The following is an 18,057-nucleotide window of genomic DNA, read 5'->3' on the forward strand; positions in this document are numbered from 1 at the left end:
TCCCTTACAGATCACTAACTGCAAGGGAGATCGGCTCTATATGGTGCAGAGCCACAAAGAATTTTTCAGTCTTTGGGAGTCACAGCATCATGCCATGCTCACAGCAGATCTCTCCTCCACTGATACCCAGATGGAGTGAAAGGCTAAAGAATGTACCTCCAGCACACGTGAAGAAATGGACCTAAATCAATAACATGGTGACAATGTTTTCACATCATTAAAAAAAGTTAGTTATGTATCTGCACAGTAGGAGACTGAATCTTACCATGTAACCAGGAAAGGCTAGAAAATAAGAGTCAAACTTACAATTTCCTGATAAAATCCAGTGTATCTTTATCTTTAGCAAAGATGTCAGCTAAAATATGCTGTACTCCAGCCTCTACTTCCCGGACAGTGGAAAGTCCTTAGAGGAAAAAATAGTTAATAATTATAAAAAACCTAACATGCAAAATTACTTTATACAACTACTAAGAAAATATATAGAAGCTGAAAGAAAATTGATGCAAGTTATCTGACTGATTTGCTGGGGTTTCAGTGAAGAATCCTACTTCATTACAATTTTTTTACTAACTAAGCATCCTTTCCAAAACATCTGAAACCATGATATTTTTAATGAGCCTAAAGTGACCAGTGCAGTATAAGTCAAAATGACAATAAAATGAGGGAAAAATTTTTTTTACTTTGATGCTAACAGATCTTGATATTTATGATGCAAATTAATTATTTACAATAGTAAAATGGGATATTCAAGTATAATTTTTGAGGCTGTAATAAATGAGTAATTGCAGCAGAAGTCTACATGGTTTGCTACTGATATGGTGTCTTGGTTTCAGCTGGGATAGAGTTAACTGTCTTCCTAGTAGCTGGTACAGTGCTATGTTTTGAGTTCAGTATGCAAAGAATGTTGATAACACTGATGTTTTCAGTTGTTGCTCAGTAGTGTTTAGACTATAGTCAAGGATTTTTCAGCTCCTCATGCCCAGCCAGGGCCCAAGAAGTTGGCACAGGACACAACCAGGGCACCTGACCCAAACTGGCCAACGGTGTATTCCATACCATGTGACGTCCCATCTAGTTTAGGAACTGGGAAGTGGGGGCAGGGAATCGCCGCTCGGGGACTGGCTGGGTGTTGGTCAGCAGGTGGTGAGCAATTGCCCTGCGCATCATTTGTACATTCCAATCCTTTTATTACTACTGTTGTCATTTTATTAGTGTTATCATTATTAGTTTCTTCTTTTCTGTTCTATTAAACCGTTCTTATCTCAACCCAGGAGTTTTACTTCTTTTTCCCGATTTTCTCCCCCATCCCACTGGATAGGGAGGGAGGGAGTGAGCGGCTGCATGGTGCTTAGTTGCTGGCTGGGGTTAAACTGCCTAACATCTTTACAGGCAATCCTGTCTCTTCTCTGTGCAATAGATTTGTATTTCCACCGGTTTGTAGCAGGAGTTTGACACTTCTGAGATCAGGGTACCCTCATCCTCTCCCACGAACACTGTTCAAACAGTGAAGTTATAAAATGTCTCCATAGACAAAGTATTCTAGAGAGCTGATAACAGAATCATTCAGCTTTCCAACACACAGAACCATCCCTCGCTTCAAAAGACCAGAAGAGGTAGCACCAGAACCAGAAGGTAATGAAATAAAACTGACATCTTGTATTTTAAATCCGTATAGTTAACCTGTTTCTAGCAACGGTCAGTAACAAATACCTCAGAGCAAAAAGGAATAATCTTAGAGCTGGCAGATGCAGCTTTGTTTCCTTCAACACACATTATTTTTCAGTCTGCTATCTGATGGACTACCAATATCTTGAAAGAGCTTTAACAACACCATTTAAAAAAAACTGCATAGCTCTAAAAAGTAGTATTTGTATTGAATCCAAACCCCTGCTTCTGACTGGGTTACAGTTACACACTACAGAAAATTAATCTTGCTCTTTAAGAAGGGGAAGTTAAATTTACCTGCCAGAAAGAAAAACAAAAATGTGAGAATAAAAATGTTATTAAATGCCTAAGCTGATCAGAAGTTGTGGAATTTGGATCCTTACCTCTACGAGTTAGTGTTTCTCATGGTAAAAGTAATGTCATGTCAGAATACAAAGCTAAGGGAAATTATAAAACATGCATTACATTGAATATGAATTGAAACACTGAAGTACCCAAAGTGTACATGGCAACACTACTTTAATTCTAGCAGAGAATTTTAATGAGATAGAATAGGCCAAAACCAGTCAGGATTAAAGAAAATCGAAAAGTTCCCATTCAACAAGCAACACTCACATGAGCATTTTACTGTGTCCATTGCAAAAACAGCACATGGTTGTGTAATTAGAGAAATATCAGACCATGTATACAACTAAAAGGAAGAGGAGAGTTTTCTGGTGAGCCTGCTTCCTTAATTTTCAAATATCTGGCTTTGAAACATGAACTGCTGTTTTTATTTCAGTTTATTTTTAGTATAAGTTTAAAAACACTGAGAATTTAAAAGAACTGAATATTAAGATTTGATGAAAACTTTTCTGTACGGCAAATGGTTCATCCCTTTAAAAAAATTCACTCTGATCTCAAGCTGTATATAGGTTGTCAAACGCTCCCACGTTGATAAAAGTGACCCAGTTCATAGGTATATGTAATTTCTGATGTGTCTTTCAAATGAAAACCATTATATAAACCTAAGCAATGCTATTTTTAGCACAAAATTGAAAATAGGTGTACTGATTCTCAAAAACTGAAATGTTTACGCTGCAACAAATAGCACTTCCTTCTGAATGCACCCTAAATGATTTATTTGAACTTTCATGGTGAAGATTTTCTTTTGGGTCTTTAGACTCTGCCAGAATAGTCAGATTCGTAGTTGCAATATACCACTGTATGAAGTAATAGCATATGCTAAAATGCAGTAATTAAACAATCAGAATATTTAGTAACTGATTTTCAATGCAAACTTAGGAATATTTTATAAACAAAATTTAAATAAAATAAAAGAACAACTGAAGTGGGAAGAGTAAGAGTCAGCCTCACTAAGGAGGTTCAGTACCTTTATGTTAAAATTCAAAGCGTAAGTGTTGAGGCAGGGAAGGAGAAAAGTACATATCTATTTTAACACCATGCAGGAGGTTGCAGCCATCTTTGTATTTTATTGTCAGAGATTGCCCCCTACAGATTTACCCACAACTGCATTCACAAAGAAACACAGTTCTGCGGTCTATATGTGACAATCATGTCATTAAAGCTCCTGCTAAAATTTTGGAGATTACATCTCCAACCCCTACTGCCATTCAGTAACAAAAACTCTCCTGCTCACTCCCAATCACCAAGGCCAGTTTTTATTAAGATACGCTTTGATGGGTGACATTTACTTCAGTACAGAGCATAAGCATAAGCCCGTTGTACAATCAGTGTTGAATCTTCAGTAAACAATCCAAGCAAGAGTGGAACCATGGAGAGGTCTCAGGTATGCGGCACAGTCCCCCTCTCTCTTGCCAGGGAATACAGATGCCAACTATAACATCTCCAGACTTCTGCCTCTTGTATACCAGAATTATTACCATTTAAAATACAGAAAGATAGGAAAGGTTGGTGAGCCATGGCATTAAATATAAACTCTTACCAAACATTGCTAAAAGAACTGTTGAATTTAAAATAGTTGCATAACTTCCAGCAACATAAAAACAATTGGAGTAATTCCCCTTTTAAAATATTTTCAGACATTTAGGACATTACTGCTCATAGAAGCAGAGCACTTACCTTTGGTATTGGGTCTAATGTAAGAAAAGAGATTGAGTTCCACAGGATTCTGCAGGAGGGAGAGAGCAGCAGGTTCTAATCCCAGCTGCTTGGCCCTCTGGGCTTTGGTGCCTTTACTCCCAGTTTTATAAGGCGCAGACTTAAAACAAACAAAACCCACAATTATTAAAAGGCAAAGAAATATTTCAGTCATGCTATGTACTCTGCATTATGCGCTATTTAGTTATGCAAGATTACATTTAAACTAAAGATGACCTGAGAAAGACTAGTGTACTGACCACATGGTCTAATTCTTCCAAAGTTCTGCAATTTAATAATGCTGTTAAAAGGCATCCAGATAATTTCCCTTCTTTCTTCAACTTCTGTATCATTGTATGTGTCTTCTTTGCAACAGTACTAAAATGCAAGAGATTGATATTAAGTCAGATTTCATGGTGGATTAAAAAGTTTATTGATTGTGACCTTGTTTATTACACTGCTGAAACTCTCTGAAACCCCTGAAGATTGTATCTCATGCTAATCCTCAACAAACCAAGTCTGATAATCCAAAAGAGTTTCTAACTATGTGCTGGTTTTGGCTGGGATAGAGTTAATTTTCTTCATAGTAACTAGTATGGGGCTATGTTTTGGATTAATGCTGGAAACAGTGTTGATAATACAGGAATGTTTTTAGTTACTGCTGAGCAGTGCTTACACAGAGTCAAGGTCTTTTCTGCTTCTCACCCCACCCCACCAGCAAGTAGGCTGGGGGTGCACAAGAAGTTGGGAGGGGACACAGCCGGGACAGCTGACCCCAACTGACCAAAGAGATACTCCAGATCATATGATGTCATGCTCAGCATAGAAAGCTGGGGGGAGAAGAAAGAGGTGGGGGGGATGTTCGGAGTGATGGCATTTGTCTTCCCAAGTAACTGTTACACATGACCATTACCTGCTTTCCTGGAGATGGCTGAACACCTGCCTGTTGACGGGAAATAGTGAATGAATTCCTTGTTTTGCTTTGCTTGCATGTGAGGCTTTTGCTTTACTTATTAAACTGTCTTTATCTCAGCCCATGAGTTTTCTCACTTTTACTCTTCTGATTCTCTCTCCCAACCCATTGTGGGGAGTAAGCAAGCGGCTGCATGGTGCTTAGTTGCCAGCTGAGGTTAAACCATGACTTTCTCCAATTAGTTCAAAACTGTATCAAAGTATCTTATGGTAGCTTTAAGAAAAATGATCAAACAACACTGATAGTCATTACTGCTATATATATATTTGCAGGATTACTGGTCTGGAAGCCCATAAAAAGGCCCTAAGTTAAATCCATGTTGATGAGAACTTACAGCTGTAATTCATATCAAGATAGTTTTGCACCATCAAGTACACGATACCAGATTTTAAACTCTTAGACCTTCAATAAGATACCTTTGCAAGCAGCAAAGGTATTTGTTAGTAATTAAATCACTTGTTCAGACAAGAACTCTCTCAGGCCACCTTCCCTCTTTGGAAAGAGCCTCTTGCTTAAGGATAGTGGGGAGTACAAGGAGGAAGGCACCATGTTGACAGAACAGCTGGCAAGCCTGTTCCCTTGCCATCTCAAGAACATATAACCAACCAAAAGCAAGAAGGAATGAGCGCAGTCTCATCCACTGCTGCAGCAAGCTTCGCCGATCATTTCTTTGCTGCATTGATCTGGGAGAGTTTAGCTTGCCCACCTGGTACACTACAACCTCAAGTAATACCCTTCACTCGAGGCTTTGCTGCTCCATGCAGGGAGCCAAGGGATTCTTAGCAATTCTTTTTCAAAGGGTGCAGCTTACATCTAATCAGGTTACGTACCTCCAGAACCTGTAAACTACTCTTTTAGTAAGAGGGTTTATTCTCTGCAGTTTTAGTAAACTGCAGGGAAATTATGGTCTTAACTTTTCTTTGGCAATTAATAATGCCAGGTTTTTGTTACTTACAGTAAAAAAAAAAGTATCAAGCATGTTTACTTCAGTTTTAATCTTCCTTCTTTAGGCATTCCTCCATAATTACAGTGTGTACAAAGTGCCACAACAAGGGACACAGAAGCAGCAGCCAGTTGTTATTCACCTCCCCCCAGATACCTCCCTGCATTAACTTACTTACCGTAGCTCTTCCAATGTTTGCTGCACTTCTCGCAAGGCATCAGCCTCCAGATTATTGATGAGCTCTTTTCGATACCGAGCAATAAAAGGAATTGTGTTTTCTTCTTGAAAGAGGTGAATTAAGTTTGCACATACCCATGGTTCAACATTTGTTATTTCTGACAAGGCCTGTCAGAAGCAAAGAAACCCAAACAAACATTTAAGAGAGGTGATAGATTGCTTTAAACAGCCTCTCACTCAATGTCAAAATCCACTCCCAGAATATTATTATGCTGGCCAGCAGTGACTACTGTCCTCCCTAAAACAGGATGCCAGGCTTCGCATGCATTCAGCCACCACACCTGGTACTTCAGAAAGACATGCAGCAACCAATGTTTCCAGAAACTTGTAAGCACAGAAGAAAAATACTAGAAGGAGTGCCTCTCGGGAACAGAAAAAACCAAACAATAAAAAAAAAAAAATATCAGAAAGACAACAAACTGTACATGGCAACTCAGAAAACTTGGATTTTTTTTTATTTTTTTTTTTAAACCAACATCTACATACCTCATAGTTAAACAAAACAAACAAACAAAACCCACAAACCCAGAGCTGATCCAAATCCCACTCCACCAATAACTGGAAACTAGCATGGTATTACCAAAAGGTTTCAACAGGAGCCAAGCCTCACAAAATTAAACGTGATTTTGTACAAAATGGGCTTTCTAAATATAAAGTTACTGTGTATCAATACCGAATGGAGGACAAACTATACAAGTACCATAGCTTAGTAACATTTTAACTATCACAGTTTGTTTGTACTTTGCTAAAGTTATTTCCATAGACTGCTGATTTAAAAGCCTTTCAAAAGTTTTATTCTGAAGCCTAAAAATGTAACAACTCCTGCACAATCACATTCACTGCTTCTAGAGCAGCAATACGTAAAGATCAAATTCTCCATCTGCATTTCCAGGAATATTTTAGAAGACTCAGGAACAAAATTTTACACCTTTCTTAAGCAGGCAGTACTAAGGATGATGAATAGAACGTGCACCATCTATTCCCATTCTGTTTATACTAAAATCTTCTGTAACCACACCCAGCCTTCCAGAACAGGAGCTATGCTAAAACTGTCTTCACCTGAATGGCTTCAAAGTTAACATCCTACAAAAACAAAGATATCTCCCCTGATGTCATTGTTGTTCCAAGAATGCAATCTCCTTCTTGATGGTACTGTAAATTGATATACACACTCAAATGAGTCTCTACAATGAAATGACCCACACTAACTAAATCTTAAATTCTGAAGCTGTGCACACAGACATCCCAAATCTTTCAGCATCCCTTCTTGCAGGAATTTCAGTTGACTATATCCACAAAAAAACCTCTATGTGCTGATACAGAAGAAACGTGCAAACTGTTACAGGCAAACTTTGTACAAAGTACTGCCTAAGTCACAGATACTGGAATAATGTTAAAGTTTGAAGTTTTAACAGTTACCAACCAAGATTTATATTTATACACATATTATGACGATTTAAGCAGAGGTTAAATGACTACTTAACAGCACAAAGACTCTCTGGCACTCCAACTGATGCCAAGAGGACTGAAATTGTATGTTAAGATTCTAACTGCTAATTATGTAGGAAACGGTTTCATTGATACCTTAGAAAAGGAAAAGATCTCCTACCTGTACAATATCCCAGTTCATTTCAAATTCTTCTTTTACTTTATTGCCTCCCAGATTTTTAACTGGCTTTCCTTCAGGACATGTAGTTGACTTAATCTTTTTAAAAGGTGGTTCATCAAATGCAAAATCCTCCTCAGATTTCTCATGTTTCACTTGATTTCCCACTAAAGGAATGCTTGTTGAGGGTTTTTCATCACTCTCTAAACTCTTTACGTTCTTCCCTTGGAATGAATTGATTTCCATTTTTTTAGGCACTTCTGGCTTTTGATTTAAAGTTTTTCGTTTACTGCCGGTATCTTCTTCCTTAGGTTTCTGAAGTTGCATTCTATCATCTTCTGCAGGAGCAATAATCAAGGATACATCCTGCCAAAAAGGCATTGAAACCATATTAAGTATTGACTGTTACGAACTGGTTCAAAATTGCAGTTAAAACCTAGGAAGACTTGATACTAGACATGATTTTCCCAAGTAACGTCTCTGTCTGGTAGGGAAACGCCAAGCCAGAAATCAAGTAACCTGAAATGTATCTTGCATGGAGGAAAAGACACAAAATACCCAGTAGAACTGTGATTTAAAAGATAAAAATTTAAATTATCCTGGTAAGATGTTAACTGGGCTTTGCTTCAGAAGACACTGACCTATAATCCTTGCTTCTACCCACCTCAACAAAACAGGGAACAGCAGGGCAGGGAAGCACTCTTCTAATGAGGTGTTAGGTGCAGCATGGGGACTGGAACTGAGATTTGGTCTGCTAAAATATTGTTTAATCTTGGATAAGCCACGCCTTCTTTCCTGAATTTCCCCAGACATCATCTTCAGAAGGCAGGACTGCCTTCTGTCACGACCTGACCTCAGATGTTAATCTTTGACAGACGTAACTTCTGACAGAAGTGCATCTTCTATTCATCATAATAAAACTGTGATCCTTACTGGGTCAAACAGCCATGCAAGGAAAGATAAGTACAGGCCTTCTTTTTGTTGTCGTACCCAGCTAGTGAAAATGTAGAAGACATCAAAGGTGCAACACAGAAACCAAAGGTATTAGAGTGATTAGTTTTCATTATAGAAAGAACAGAGGTATTTATTTTTGCTGTTGAAAGAGATCTCCAGGGAAAACCATGTCCCATCATCACCGGCCAAAATTTTATAGTAGAGCCCTTAGGTCTGGGACACTTAAATATGTATGAAAGCCACGTTTATGAAATACACTGAATATTCACAGTAACAGTGGAATCAGATGAGCTGATCAGACTCAGGCAATTGAGCTAACCTGAGTTGGAAAAATCCTGCTCATGTTACTTGCCAACCACAGTAATTATATGTCTCTTGCTTACAGATACTCACCATTTCCTCTTTTACTGCTATCTTCTTGACCTTTTTCATGGCCACAGCCGACCGTGGAGAAGCAACTTTTTTAGTTTTTGCCTCATTTTTCTTTGGCAATCGAGGTCTCTTGGCAATTTTGCTTTTTGGCTCCCACTCCTCCTCTTCCTCCTCTGATTCAGAGCTCCTGAAAAACAAACGAGTAAACAATATTGCTTATGAGAAGAATAAAAAAAAATACATAAGCAAGCCAGTCTGAGTGTTCTCTGACATGAAAGGAAGCAAACAGGAAAAATGAAAATAAAGGTAGGCAGACTCAACAAATATAGGTCTTTTATGCTGTTGCAGAGCTAATGGCTGGAACAATTTACCAAGCTTTTCTGAAGCTGGTCACTGGGATGTGTACACACCTCATTCTGCTTGGACAACTGGCAATTCAGTTTCACCCTATCTTCACTGTAAGCATGAAGAGCATAGGTAATTTGTGTTTTATAACTGAATAGAAGTTTTGTGCATTAAAACTTTTTAATCAACCTCATGCTTAGCATAAACCTTTAAAAAAAACCCTAAGGAAAAAATTAATCTTACGAATTAAGAAGTGAAGGTAGTTCATCATCTTCTGATGTAAGGGCTTTGGCTTCAGATTTCACCCTCCTTCGTAGAGATGACATCTGAAACAGAGATGAGAAGAGAGGAATAGAACTTTTGGTTGAAGTTGTATTCTCTTATTCAGCCCTTTAACTCACTGTCAAGTGTGTCCTCATAATGTCTTCACCGATCACAAAAGTTTACTCTACAGCAAGTTCAGATTTCTTAGTATCCAAGAATTTAGGCCACAGCAGCACACACTCAACAACCAACCTTTTCAACTGAGCAAACAGACAAACCAGCACTATAGCCTCTCAAATTATTTTTCTCTTCAAATTGAGGTAATTATTCAGCTTGCATGTAAAGCTATCTTAGCAAAAAGAGTACTGGTTCTCAGACATATTATTGGGTGTCACTTATATACTCTGCCAGTCTTTCCTCCATCAACCTAAGAAGCAGAGAAAATAAAATTAAGATCTAGTAAAGTGAGCTTGTATATGGTTTTATGTGAGCAGGACTACAAGAAGATTTTTCCATTTTGATCTAGAATTTCACCTTTAAAGACTATCCGTTGCTTGTATGCATAAAAACGATGATTTTTGAAAGAGCTGCTCACTAGTATACAGATAGTGTATAAAGCAATTACCAAAGGCAAAAAGGGAAGGCACTGACTTTCTCCTGACCCAAGATTCATATGTACAATAGCTGCATTTCAGTTAATCAGTTATAGAATATTTGGCAATGGTTGGGCCCATGAAATTCGATAATCATATTTTACAATTTTAGTTAGAGAGTTTTAGGTAGCCTCAAAATTTTACCTGCCAGAAAATTGGAATTGAAAAAAAAAAAACTAAAAAAAAACCCAAACCAAAACCATAAGGCATTTCTATAACTATAAAATTAATAAATATATTTTACCTATATCTGGTAGAATTTCATCATGCTTGACATTCTATTCTCCAGCTCTAGCATCCAGAAAATTTTTTTGCACCTTGACCTTTGATGCAGCCTTACTACTACGATGCTAGCCTTAAAGTCCCATGTTTGCACATACAAACTGCATAAGCATTTTGCAAAGTGTCATTTAACTCAAGGGCAAAATGCTCTTCAATCCAACTTCATTCTATCCTCTGATCAAACACTAGAAGTATAACTATTGTTATAAATGGATTTCAGCAACTTGTCCTTGCAAAGCAGTACCAGAATTTAACTGACCATTTTCAGCATTGCAGTGGAAGGAGGACTATTGAGGGTCACACCAAATAGCACTAGCTATTAGCTTGCTTGTAAAACACCTTCTTGTAGCAATTGTCATGGTCAGTAATATGTCAGCATTTCTCTGCTCTTCCACTGACTGAAATCCCATTATGTGACTGGTTAGAATACACATCTGCCACAGGAAAACAGAAATCTCCACAGAACACAAAGAATATTACCCACCTTATTAGCTTCCCAGGTGACTTTCCACTGTCAGTTCTGGGACACCTGCAACTTCAATCAGCCACTCTGCTTTCCTTTGCTCTTTATAGCTGAAGAGTCATTATCATCGTCCTAGATTAATTATATATTTATTCCCGTTACCTCAGAGGCATGAAAATAACATTTCCATTTTATATTGTACTTTAATCTGTGAACGGGAGAAACAAGAAACATTATTCATGTTTGCAACAGCAAAGTTTCCAGAATTAGCTAACACCTGAGCCAGATGGATCTATGATCCATTTTTTGCAGGCACTGGACACTTTTCATATGGTTAGGTCTCACAGTTCTCTTTTCAAACTAGGTGTTTAGCTTGCAATATCATTATCAGTCATGCTTCTTCAGCTAATCCAAGTAGGTGGGTATTTAGTATTCCAGTTCCAGGCAATTTTGGAAGCCAGTGATCAGTTTTTAAACACTAACCAGCTTCTTCATAGTTACCCATTGAATCATAGCAAGGAAGAAGGAAAAAGCCAACATGTATGTCCTCTCACCTGAGGTCAGCATTCACCCTACACTCCTATGTAACACCACCTTCTAAACTTCCCTGCCAGTTCTAGCCGCTCAGCATATGACCATGATAGTTTTGGGGCTTACCCAAAAGCCCAGGTAAAAGGAAAGCCTCATCTGGAAGATTTTTTTCTGCTACTGTTTCCCCTCTCACCTCAAGTGGCCAAGGGCAGTCTCAAAATATCTCAACATCTGTATTGTTACATAAAGTAAGATTATGGCAAGAGTAAAGCTTACTCTATAAAGTTAATTGTACTTCCTGCCATCCAACACTGGTGACTGACTTAACTCTTCTCATCAGCATGAGAATAGGAGGTGAGCTCATTGGTTTATGAAACCGGGCATTTTCCATATTCTTCATGAACAGACTAGTATTTGCTCCTACATCCTTAAGTCCTAGTCTACTTGCCTTCATACAATGCACTGGAAGAAGCAGAATTACCATATATCAAATACAAAGTGGCACAGGAAAGCATGACATGGAATAGAAAGTGATATGTAATAAGGCTAAGTCTTTAAGGTACACTTCACTTTTTTTTTTTTTGATTTCTTGGATTTTCCACTTTAAAAAGTGATTAGATCATCTTTTAAGTGTTTGTTGCAGTCCTTCAGAAAGCTGGATAAGTATCAAACATGTTTGACCCAGAAGATCAAAGTCATTATTAAATTTAAATAATTAAATATTTAAAATTCTAGTATTAATCTGCTAAATTTTCTTGAGAAGAGTGGCAACTTTGTCCTAAAGGCTTTCATACCTGCACTTAAAAGTTAATTTGAACTAAGGTAAGATGTGAATTTAAAGCACAAAACTTATTTCAGGATAACTCTCCATGAACAGACAAGCCATGGTCAGAAGCCAAATTGGAGTTCTACAGCTCAAAAGAAAAGCCCAGTACCAAAGAGCATCTGTGAGATGAATGTCAAACATGGGGTATAACAAAGGGAAAAAAAATGTCATATTTCCCTGTGAGGTGGGGCCAAGTCATAACCACCTCCCCTTCTAATAATGCATACTTTAAACTAACTGTACTTCATATTTGTAGAAAAACAATCTTGCAGTTGCTACATACATTCTATTTTTTTTACAAAGAGTCGGTTTTTTATTCGAATCCAGAAGAGTACTTCGGATTTGATTCCAAATTGCCAGACTGCTGTCCGCTGAATTTTCCTCCTGAGCTGCCTGCACTAGGGTGTGCTAACACCTACAGTAATGACTAAGAAAAACAGTCCTACTGTGATTCACTGCGGGAGGGGGAGGCAGGGAAGAGGATGAAAAAGCAACCAAGTCTAAATGCCACTGATGATGACGAACTATTACAGATTTTTTTAAAAAAAGTTTAAAGACAGTCCCTGAAGTGAGGCAGGAAGACTCAAGATAACAGGCAAACACAGTTATGCTCCACATAGGGCATCTACAATGCTGACTGCACCGACTACATGACAGGGCAATCAAACAAGCCATTGCCTGGTCTGCTTCTACTGGGATATGGTCCCCCATGTCTCTTGCCTCTAGTGTTGAGGGAGCTTGGAAGAACTTTATTCATCCTCCCACAGCATGTGGGGATCAAGACAGCATGAAGTTGGCCACTTATCTCCTATTATATTTTCCAGATAGGCTGGCCTCAGTGGGAAAACTGCCTTTACCTCTTCCTTCTCTGTCACCTCCAGGTAACCATACTCAAAGTGAGGGCTGGTTTCTACCCTGAGGAAAGAAACTATAGCTTGCATAGATCTGTGTCCCCTTCCCAAATCCAGAAAAGGCCCATAGCTGTAGAAGAACAAATTACAAAGCTGAAAAATTAAGAGTAACCAACTTATACCAGAGTCAGGTCAGAGCAAGCTTTTTTCCCTTCTTGTGTCTGTGTTCAGTATTGCTGTACCTTATTGCAGATGTTCACAGTGCTTGGTGTCTCCTGGACTTATTACCCAAAGGAAGTAAACACGCAGTATCCAGTGATGTACACAAGTTATCCAGCCACCCTGTGCAGGATTTCACTGGCTTGCCAATTGGCATACTGAACGCCTACAAGCTCTGTTCTAGCAGCTCTCCTCACATCTGAGGCCAGCAAACTTCCAGGTAACATTTGCTAACACATTTTTTCTTATTTTACGTACGTTGTCATAAAATTTGCCTTAATTTTTTAAAAAAATGCTGTTCTTTGAGAAAAAGGGTTCTTAACAAACATCTCACCAACAGTATTTTAGTTCCATGCCAGGCAACATGCGCTAGGCCTGGAAAGTTTGGCCTTGCCCACATACTTAAGCTTCCAACTCCTGTTTCATTTCAGATCTGTTGGAGTATGATCTTTTCCTTCTGTGCGATAGGCTGAAACCTCAACGCTGAACCTTCAGACTAGACCCTTGATCCTCTATTCAAGGGAATCAAAACTCTTCTGCTTGCCCATCTTCCAGCTGACAGCAGGCAGCATGAAATATCATTGCGTGAAACACCCGAATTATCTTTGCTTCACACACTCAGTAATCACTAAAGCCTTGCTTCTCCACAAAACCCAGAACAGTTGCAGTGTGTTCTTCAAAAGTACTTCCTACTTAAAAGGTAAGAGGACTTTGCAGAGCTATTATGCTGTCCAGTAAAGAAGAGCTGAAACTATTTAAATCATTGCTATTGTAGATAAATATATCTCCCAGGTCTACTCTCCAAATAGTTTGGCATCAGTTCTGTTCCTAGTTCTTTTGTTCCCACCACTTCTATTCTCTACATCTAATGCAAAGCTCCACAACACATTCAAGCTATCCTGATGGCTGTAAATAGCACACTTCTCCCTACCTGTCAGCTACTCATTAAAATAAGGCTAGTGTAGCTTGGTAGCCATGCCAGTAATAAAGACCGACAGAGTAGCTCTTATTAGACTTCACTGTACAGAATTTTGATATGGGTATGCACAAAATATACAGCAAGGAAGTAATCATTCCTCTGTTCCACAAATAGGAGTTCTAGGCTGCATGCAGAATATAAGTAGACTGAGGCTTTAAAGGCCTTATTATGTTAAAGAGCGATCCAAGTCTCATTTAGAGACTGATACTCTCTTCAACCTCCCTATTCATGCAAAGATACAACCCATTAAAAGTAAATTTCTTCATATGTGAATCCAGGTGGCATAAGCAACTGCTTGCAGAAAGAAATGTTTAATAATAGTTTAAAAGTAATTAGATGAACAGCCCCTCCCTTCCTCCCCCCATTCTATGCTTTGTAGCTCCACCATTACAGCAACAGTTTTCAGAAAAATTGCTCCAGTAATCCTACTACACTGTGACATCTTCTACAGGGCACTTAAAAAAAAAGTTGTATTTAACAGTTGAAAGTTATAGAAAAGATTGTACTTTCACAGTATGATCAAATGAATGCCATCATGGCAAATTTAAATTTCATAACCTTACTACATTAGGTCACATAAATCCCTCATAACTATAAAAATACAGATCTGAATATCACCAAAATATACTGCACCCTACAACTCACTCAAATACATTCTTCTACCTGAAGGTACAGGATTTAAAAAACAACAACAACAAAAAAAACGACAACACAGAACCAGACAAACACAACACCACCACACATACACTTGGAAATTAATTTCATTTCAGTAACTGCAAAAAAACCCTCTCCAGCAGAAAGTCCGCAGAAACTTCTAAAGCTCTTTTCCAGTTAAGCTAAGGTAAAGCATTCCTTCCAGAAAGGAAATCTGTCTATGCAGGAAGCTCCTCAAACTCTGCTCTGCAGTCTCTGCTTTTCTAGCATGAATAAAAGAGCAAGGATAATAGAATTTTGCATTTTAGTTTCTTCTTAAATCACATAGTACTAGCCAAACAACAGTTTATTATAACACCAAGCATCTGGGGCAGGACATAAAAAGCATTATGAATCTCACATGACAAGTGAATTTCAGACCATTATTAGTAGCAGCAGAATGGCCCACTTCAATAATTGTATGTAGGCTCTCAACAGTTTGATTTTGCTTGTCCATTTAGGAGACCTCCATAGCATGCTAGGATAACATCCTAAGAAGAAATCAAAGTGTGAGCATACTGCCAGCAGCAAAGGGGAAAAAATGCTACGCAGACCAATGGTAGGGACTTGTATGGAAATTGTTCTATCACTCCAGAAGTTTTTTATCACCTGTAACAACTAAATTGTACTTCAAAATATAAATCCAACTTACTGTAATCCTCATGAGGTTAAAACCTTGGAGAACTCCCAGACACTTTTGCTCAGAGAAGCTGGTACAGTAGATTTCCAAGGACTTTTCCTGCATAAAGCCAGTCAGGACTGCCTGAGAAAGGAGTCACAAACCCAAATCAGAAGACTCCAGTGCTAACTGAAAAATTACAGCCAGAAAGAAAGGGAGACACACATAGGGCACATACATACAGCAAAACAGCCCCCAATGCTAATCAGAAAGGAAAAGGTATAAGACTAGTAGGAATACCACCTGCTGCTACTACTTACAGAAGTACGACCAAAAAGGCAAACCACCAAAGCTGTGCCCTTAGAAAACATTCTCCTCGAAGCCTGTTCCTATAACTAGCGGTCCCACTGGGGAAAAGGAACAACCTGTGTTATGCAGCAGCCTGTCAATGAATCAGAAGAGGTATACACAGGAAGATGGGGGAACAAACACTTCCCATGCACTTTTTTTTTTAAACCACTTAACTCAAACCACCTATGAAAAGAAACTTTACTCAAAACCAGGGGGATACAGCTTCTGATTCAGTAAGACTGCTACATCACGTGCAGCTACACCTTTTCTCCCATCCACCAAACTAGCCATACAGTAACACTCCCATCCAGCTTAAACAGGATGTCTTCACTCCTGAAGGATATGGAAGATGTGCATCTGTTCTGCATGGCGAGAGCCACAGCAGACTTTACCACAGCAATAACACTAGTTTCAGAGTCTTGCAGGCACAAGGGGAGTTGAGAGTAAAGCACTTTCTTGCTTGGTGACTCACTACCATCCAAATCACTGGTTTTCAGCTCAGAAACGTGACTGATCTCAAAATACACTTTATGTACTTTGAAGCCCTATTCTTCCCCAGATGACACCCCCCTTTCCTCAGATCCATTGACAGCATTCAAGAGGAAGGACTAATGGAGCTAAATTTCACCCCCCGTGCCTGGAAAGGGCATCAGTTCCCAGGCAGAGCCACGAGACTAAGCCACCTCACAAGCCCCTTCCCGTCCCCGAGGAAGGCGGGGAGCACAGGAGACAATCCCAGCGGAGGCCCGCAGCCCCACACCCTCCCGCCTCAGCCCCAGCCCCCCCCGGGGCGCTGCCACCCGCATCCCCGGTCCCGCTCACCCACCCCCCCGCCCCAGCTCTCGCACAGCGGGACCGCCCGCCCCAGCTCAGGGAGAGAGGAGCCCCGAGCAAGCCTTTTCCCCCGGGCTGGGGGACAGCAGGGAGCAGAAACGGCGGCCCAGGAAGAAACCGGCTCGTTTCCACCTCAAGGACAACAGGAAGCCCCCCCGCTTAGCCGGCGCCCAGCACGGAGGACGCCGGGGCCAGCGCAGCCCCGCCGGCCGCTGCCCGCCCTGCCTCACCCTCGGCCCGGGCCTGGCGAGGGGCGGGAGGCTTCCCCAGACGTTACCCCCTGCTGCCGGCTGCCGCGTTTGAAAGGGCCGCCAGGGCAGCCATGGCAGAGCCGCCCGCCCGACGCGCCGCGGGGAGGAGCAGGAAGCGGCAGCCGCGCCGCGCCGCGCCGCAGGAAGCGGGCACCGAAGGGGGGCGGGGAGCGGCGGCGGCCCCGCCCACTTCCCCGTCTCGTCCGCCCCGCCCCGCCCCGCGGCGCCCGCCAGCAATGGCGGGCTTCCCGAGGCCTGCTGGTGGGGGTTGTGCAGTCCTTAGGCCGGCAGTGCCTGCCGCGCTGTCCCGCGGCCGGCAGGATCCGGGCGGGCGGGTCCAGCGCCGCCGCCGCGGTGGCCGCGGGCGGCGCCCGGGCCCTGAGGGGAAACGAGGGGAGCGGCGGCGGGGGGCCGAGGCCGGCGGCGGCAAGCCGTTTCGTCTGCTGGTGCCGCCTGGGGCCTGGGCCCCGGCCGGCGGTGGGCAGGGTGGAAACCGGCAGCCCGAGGAAGCGTGGGTGTCTCCCCCTGGGCCTTAGCAAACCTGGATGAGGGCGTCCGGTCAAGCCAGGTGTCCCCCCTCCCTGCCTCTTCAGGCGGGTGTCGGTTGCAGGGTTCCCCGGGGAGGTCCATGTGCAGCAGCTCTGCACGCCAGGCCCCCCCCCCCCCGCATCCTCGAGGTGCCTCAGGTGCAGCGCGGTGGTGGGGTCTGGTGGTGGCTATCGGCTCTCCCCCTCGTGTTGTGCACGGTGAAGGTGTGAGGGTCGTGGGGCCAGCGCCCCTGCAGTGCGAAAGGATCAGCTGCCCTTCACCTAAACTAAGGGCAAAGAGTAGAGGTGCAAAATATCCAGGTTCGATTCTTGGTTGGTGGGAGTTTGAAGGGTGTTAGAAACGTTTCTACTGCTTTTGCTAGCCAAAAAAAACCCCACTGTAAAGTGGGGTTAGGTTTTTTTCACAGGGGTATCGGGAAGCAGAAATCACAGTGTGAAGCTGAGATGCTGTATCAAAGGTGACCACAGAAGACATAGAAATAACTACATGCCCTTTCT

General features: G+C 41.3%; 1 protein-coding gene across 3 annotated transcripts in view; it reads right to left on the reverse strand.

Annotated features, from left to right (window-relative positions):
* The window catches only part of SRBD1 (S1 RNA binding domain 1), a 134,831-nt gene extending 117,669 nt beyond the window's left edge, over window positions 1-17,162 (reverse strand). The window contains exons 1-10 of one of the 3 annotated variants that reach the window (XM_075042852.1): window positions 17,038-17,162; window positions 15,609-15,719; window positions 10,879-11,065; window positions 9,439-9,521; window positions 8,872-9,037; window positions 7,528-7,890; window positions 5,860-6,026; window positions 4,026-4,143; window positions 3,748-3,886; window positions 307-403 (exon numbers count right to left, since the gene is read on the reverse strand). In XM_075042852.1, the coding sequence (XP_074898953.1) occupies window positions 307-403; window positions 3,748-3,886; window positions 4,026-4,143; window positions 5,860-6,026; window positions 7,528-7,890; window positions 8,872-9,037; window positions 9,439-9,521 (1,133 nt within the window). In that variant the 5' untranslated portion in view covers window positions 10,879-11,065; window positions 15,609-15,719; window positions 17,038-17,162. Of the gene's footprint in view, window positions 1-306; window positions 404-3,747; window positions 3,887-4,025; window positions 4,144-5,859; window positions 6,027-7,527; window positions 7,891-8,871; window positions 9,038-9,438; window positions 9,522-10,878; window positions 11,066-15,608; window positions 15,720-16,990 lie in introns of all 3 variants that reach the window. The other 2 variants (XM_075042853.1, XM_075042851.1) reach the window with 2 other exon arrangements.
* Between the last annotated feature and the right edge of the window lie 895 nt (window positions 17,163-18,057).

Source organism: Buteo buteo, chromosome 12 (genome assembly GCF_964188355.1).
Source record: "Buteo buteo chromosome 12, bButBut1.hap1.1, whole genome shotgun sequence".
In the NCBI taxonomy this organism is placed as follows: Eukaryota; Metazoa; Chordata; class Aves; order Accipitriformes; family Accipitridae; genus Buteo; species Buteo buteo.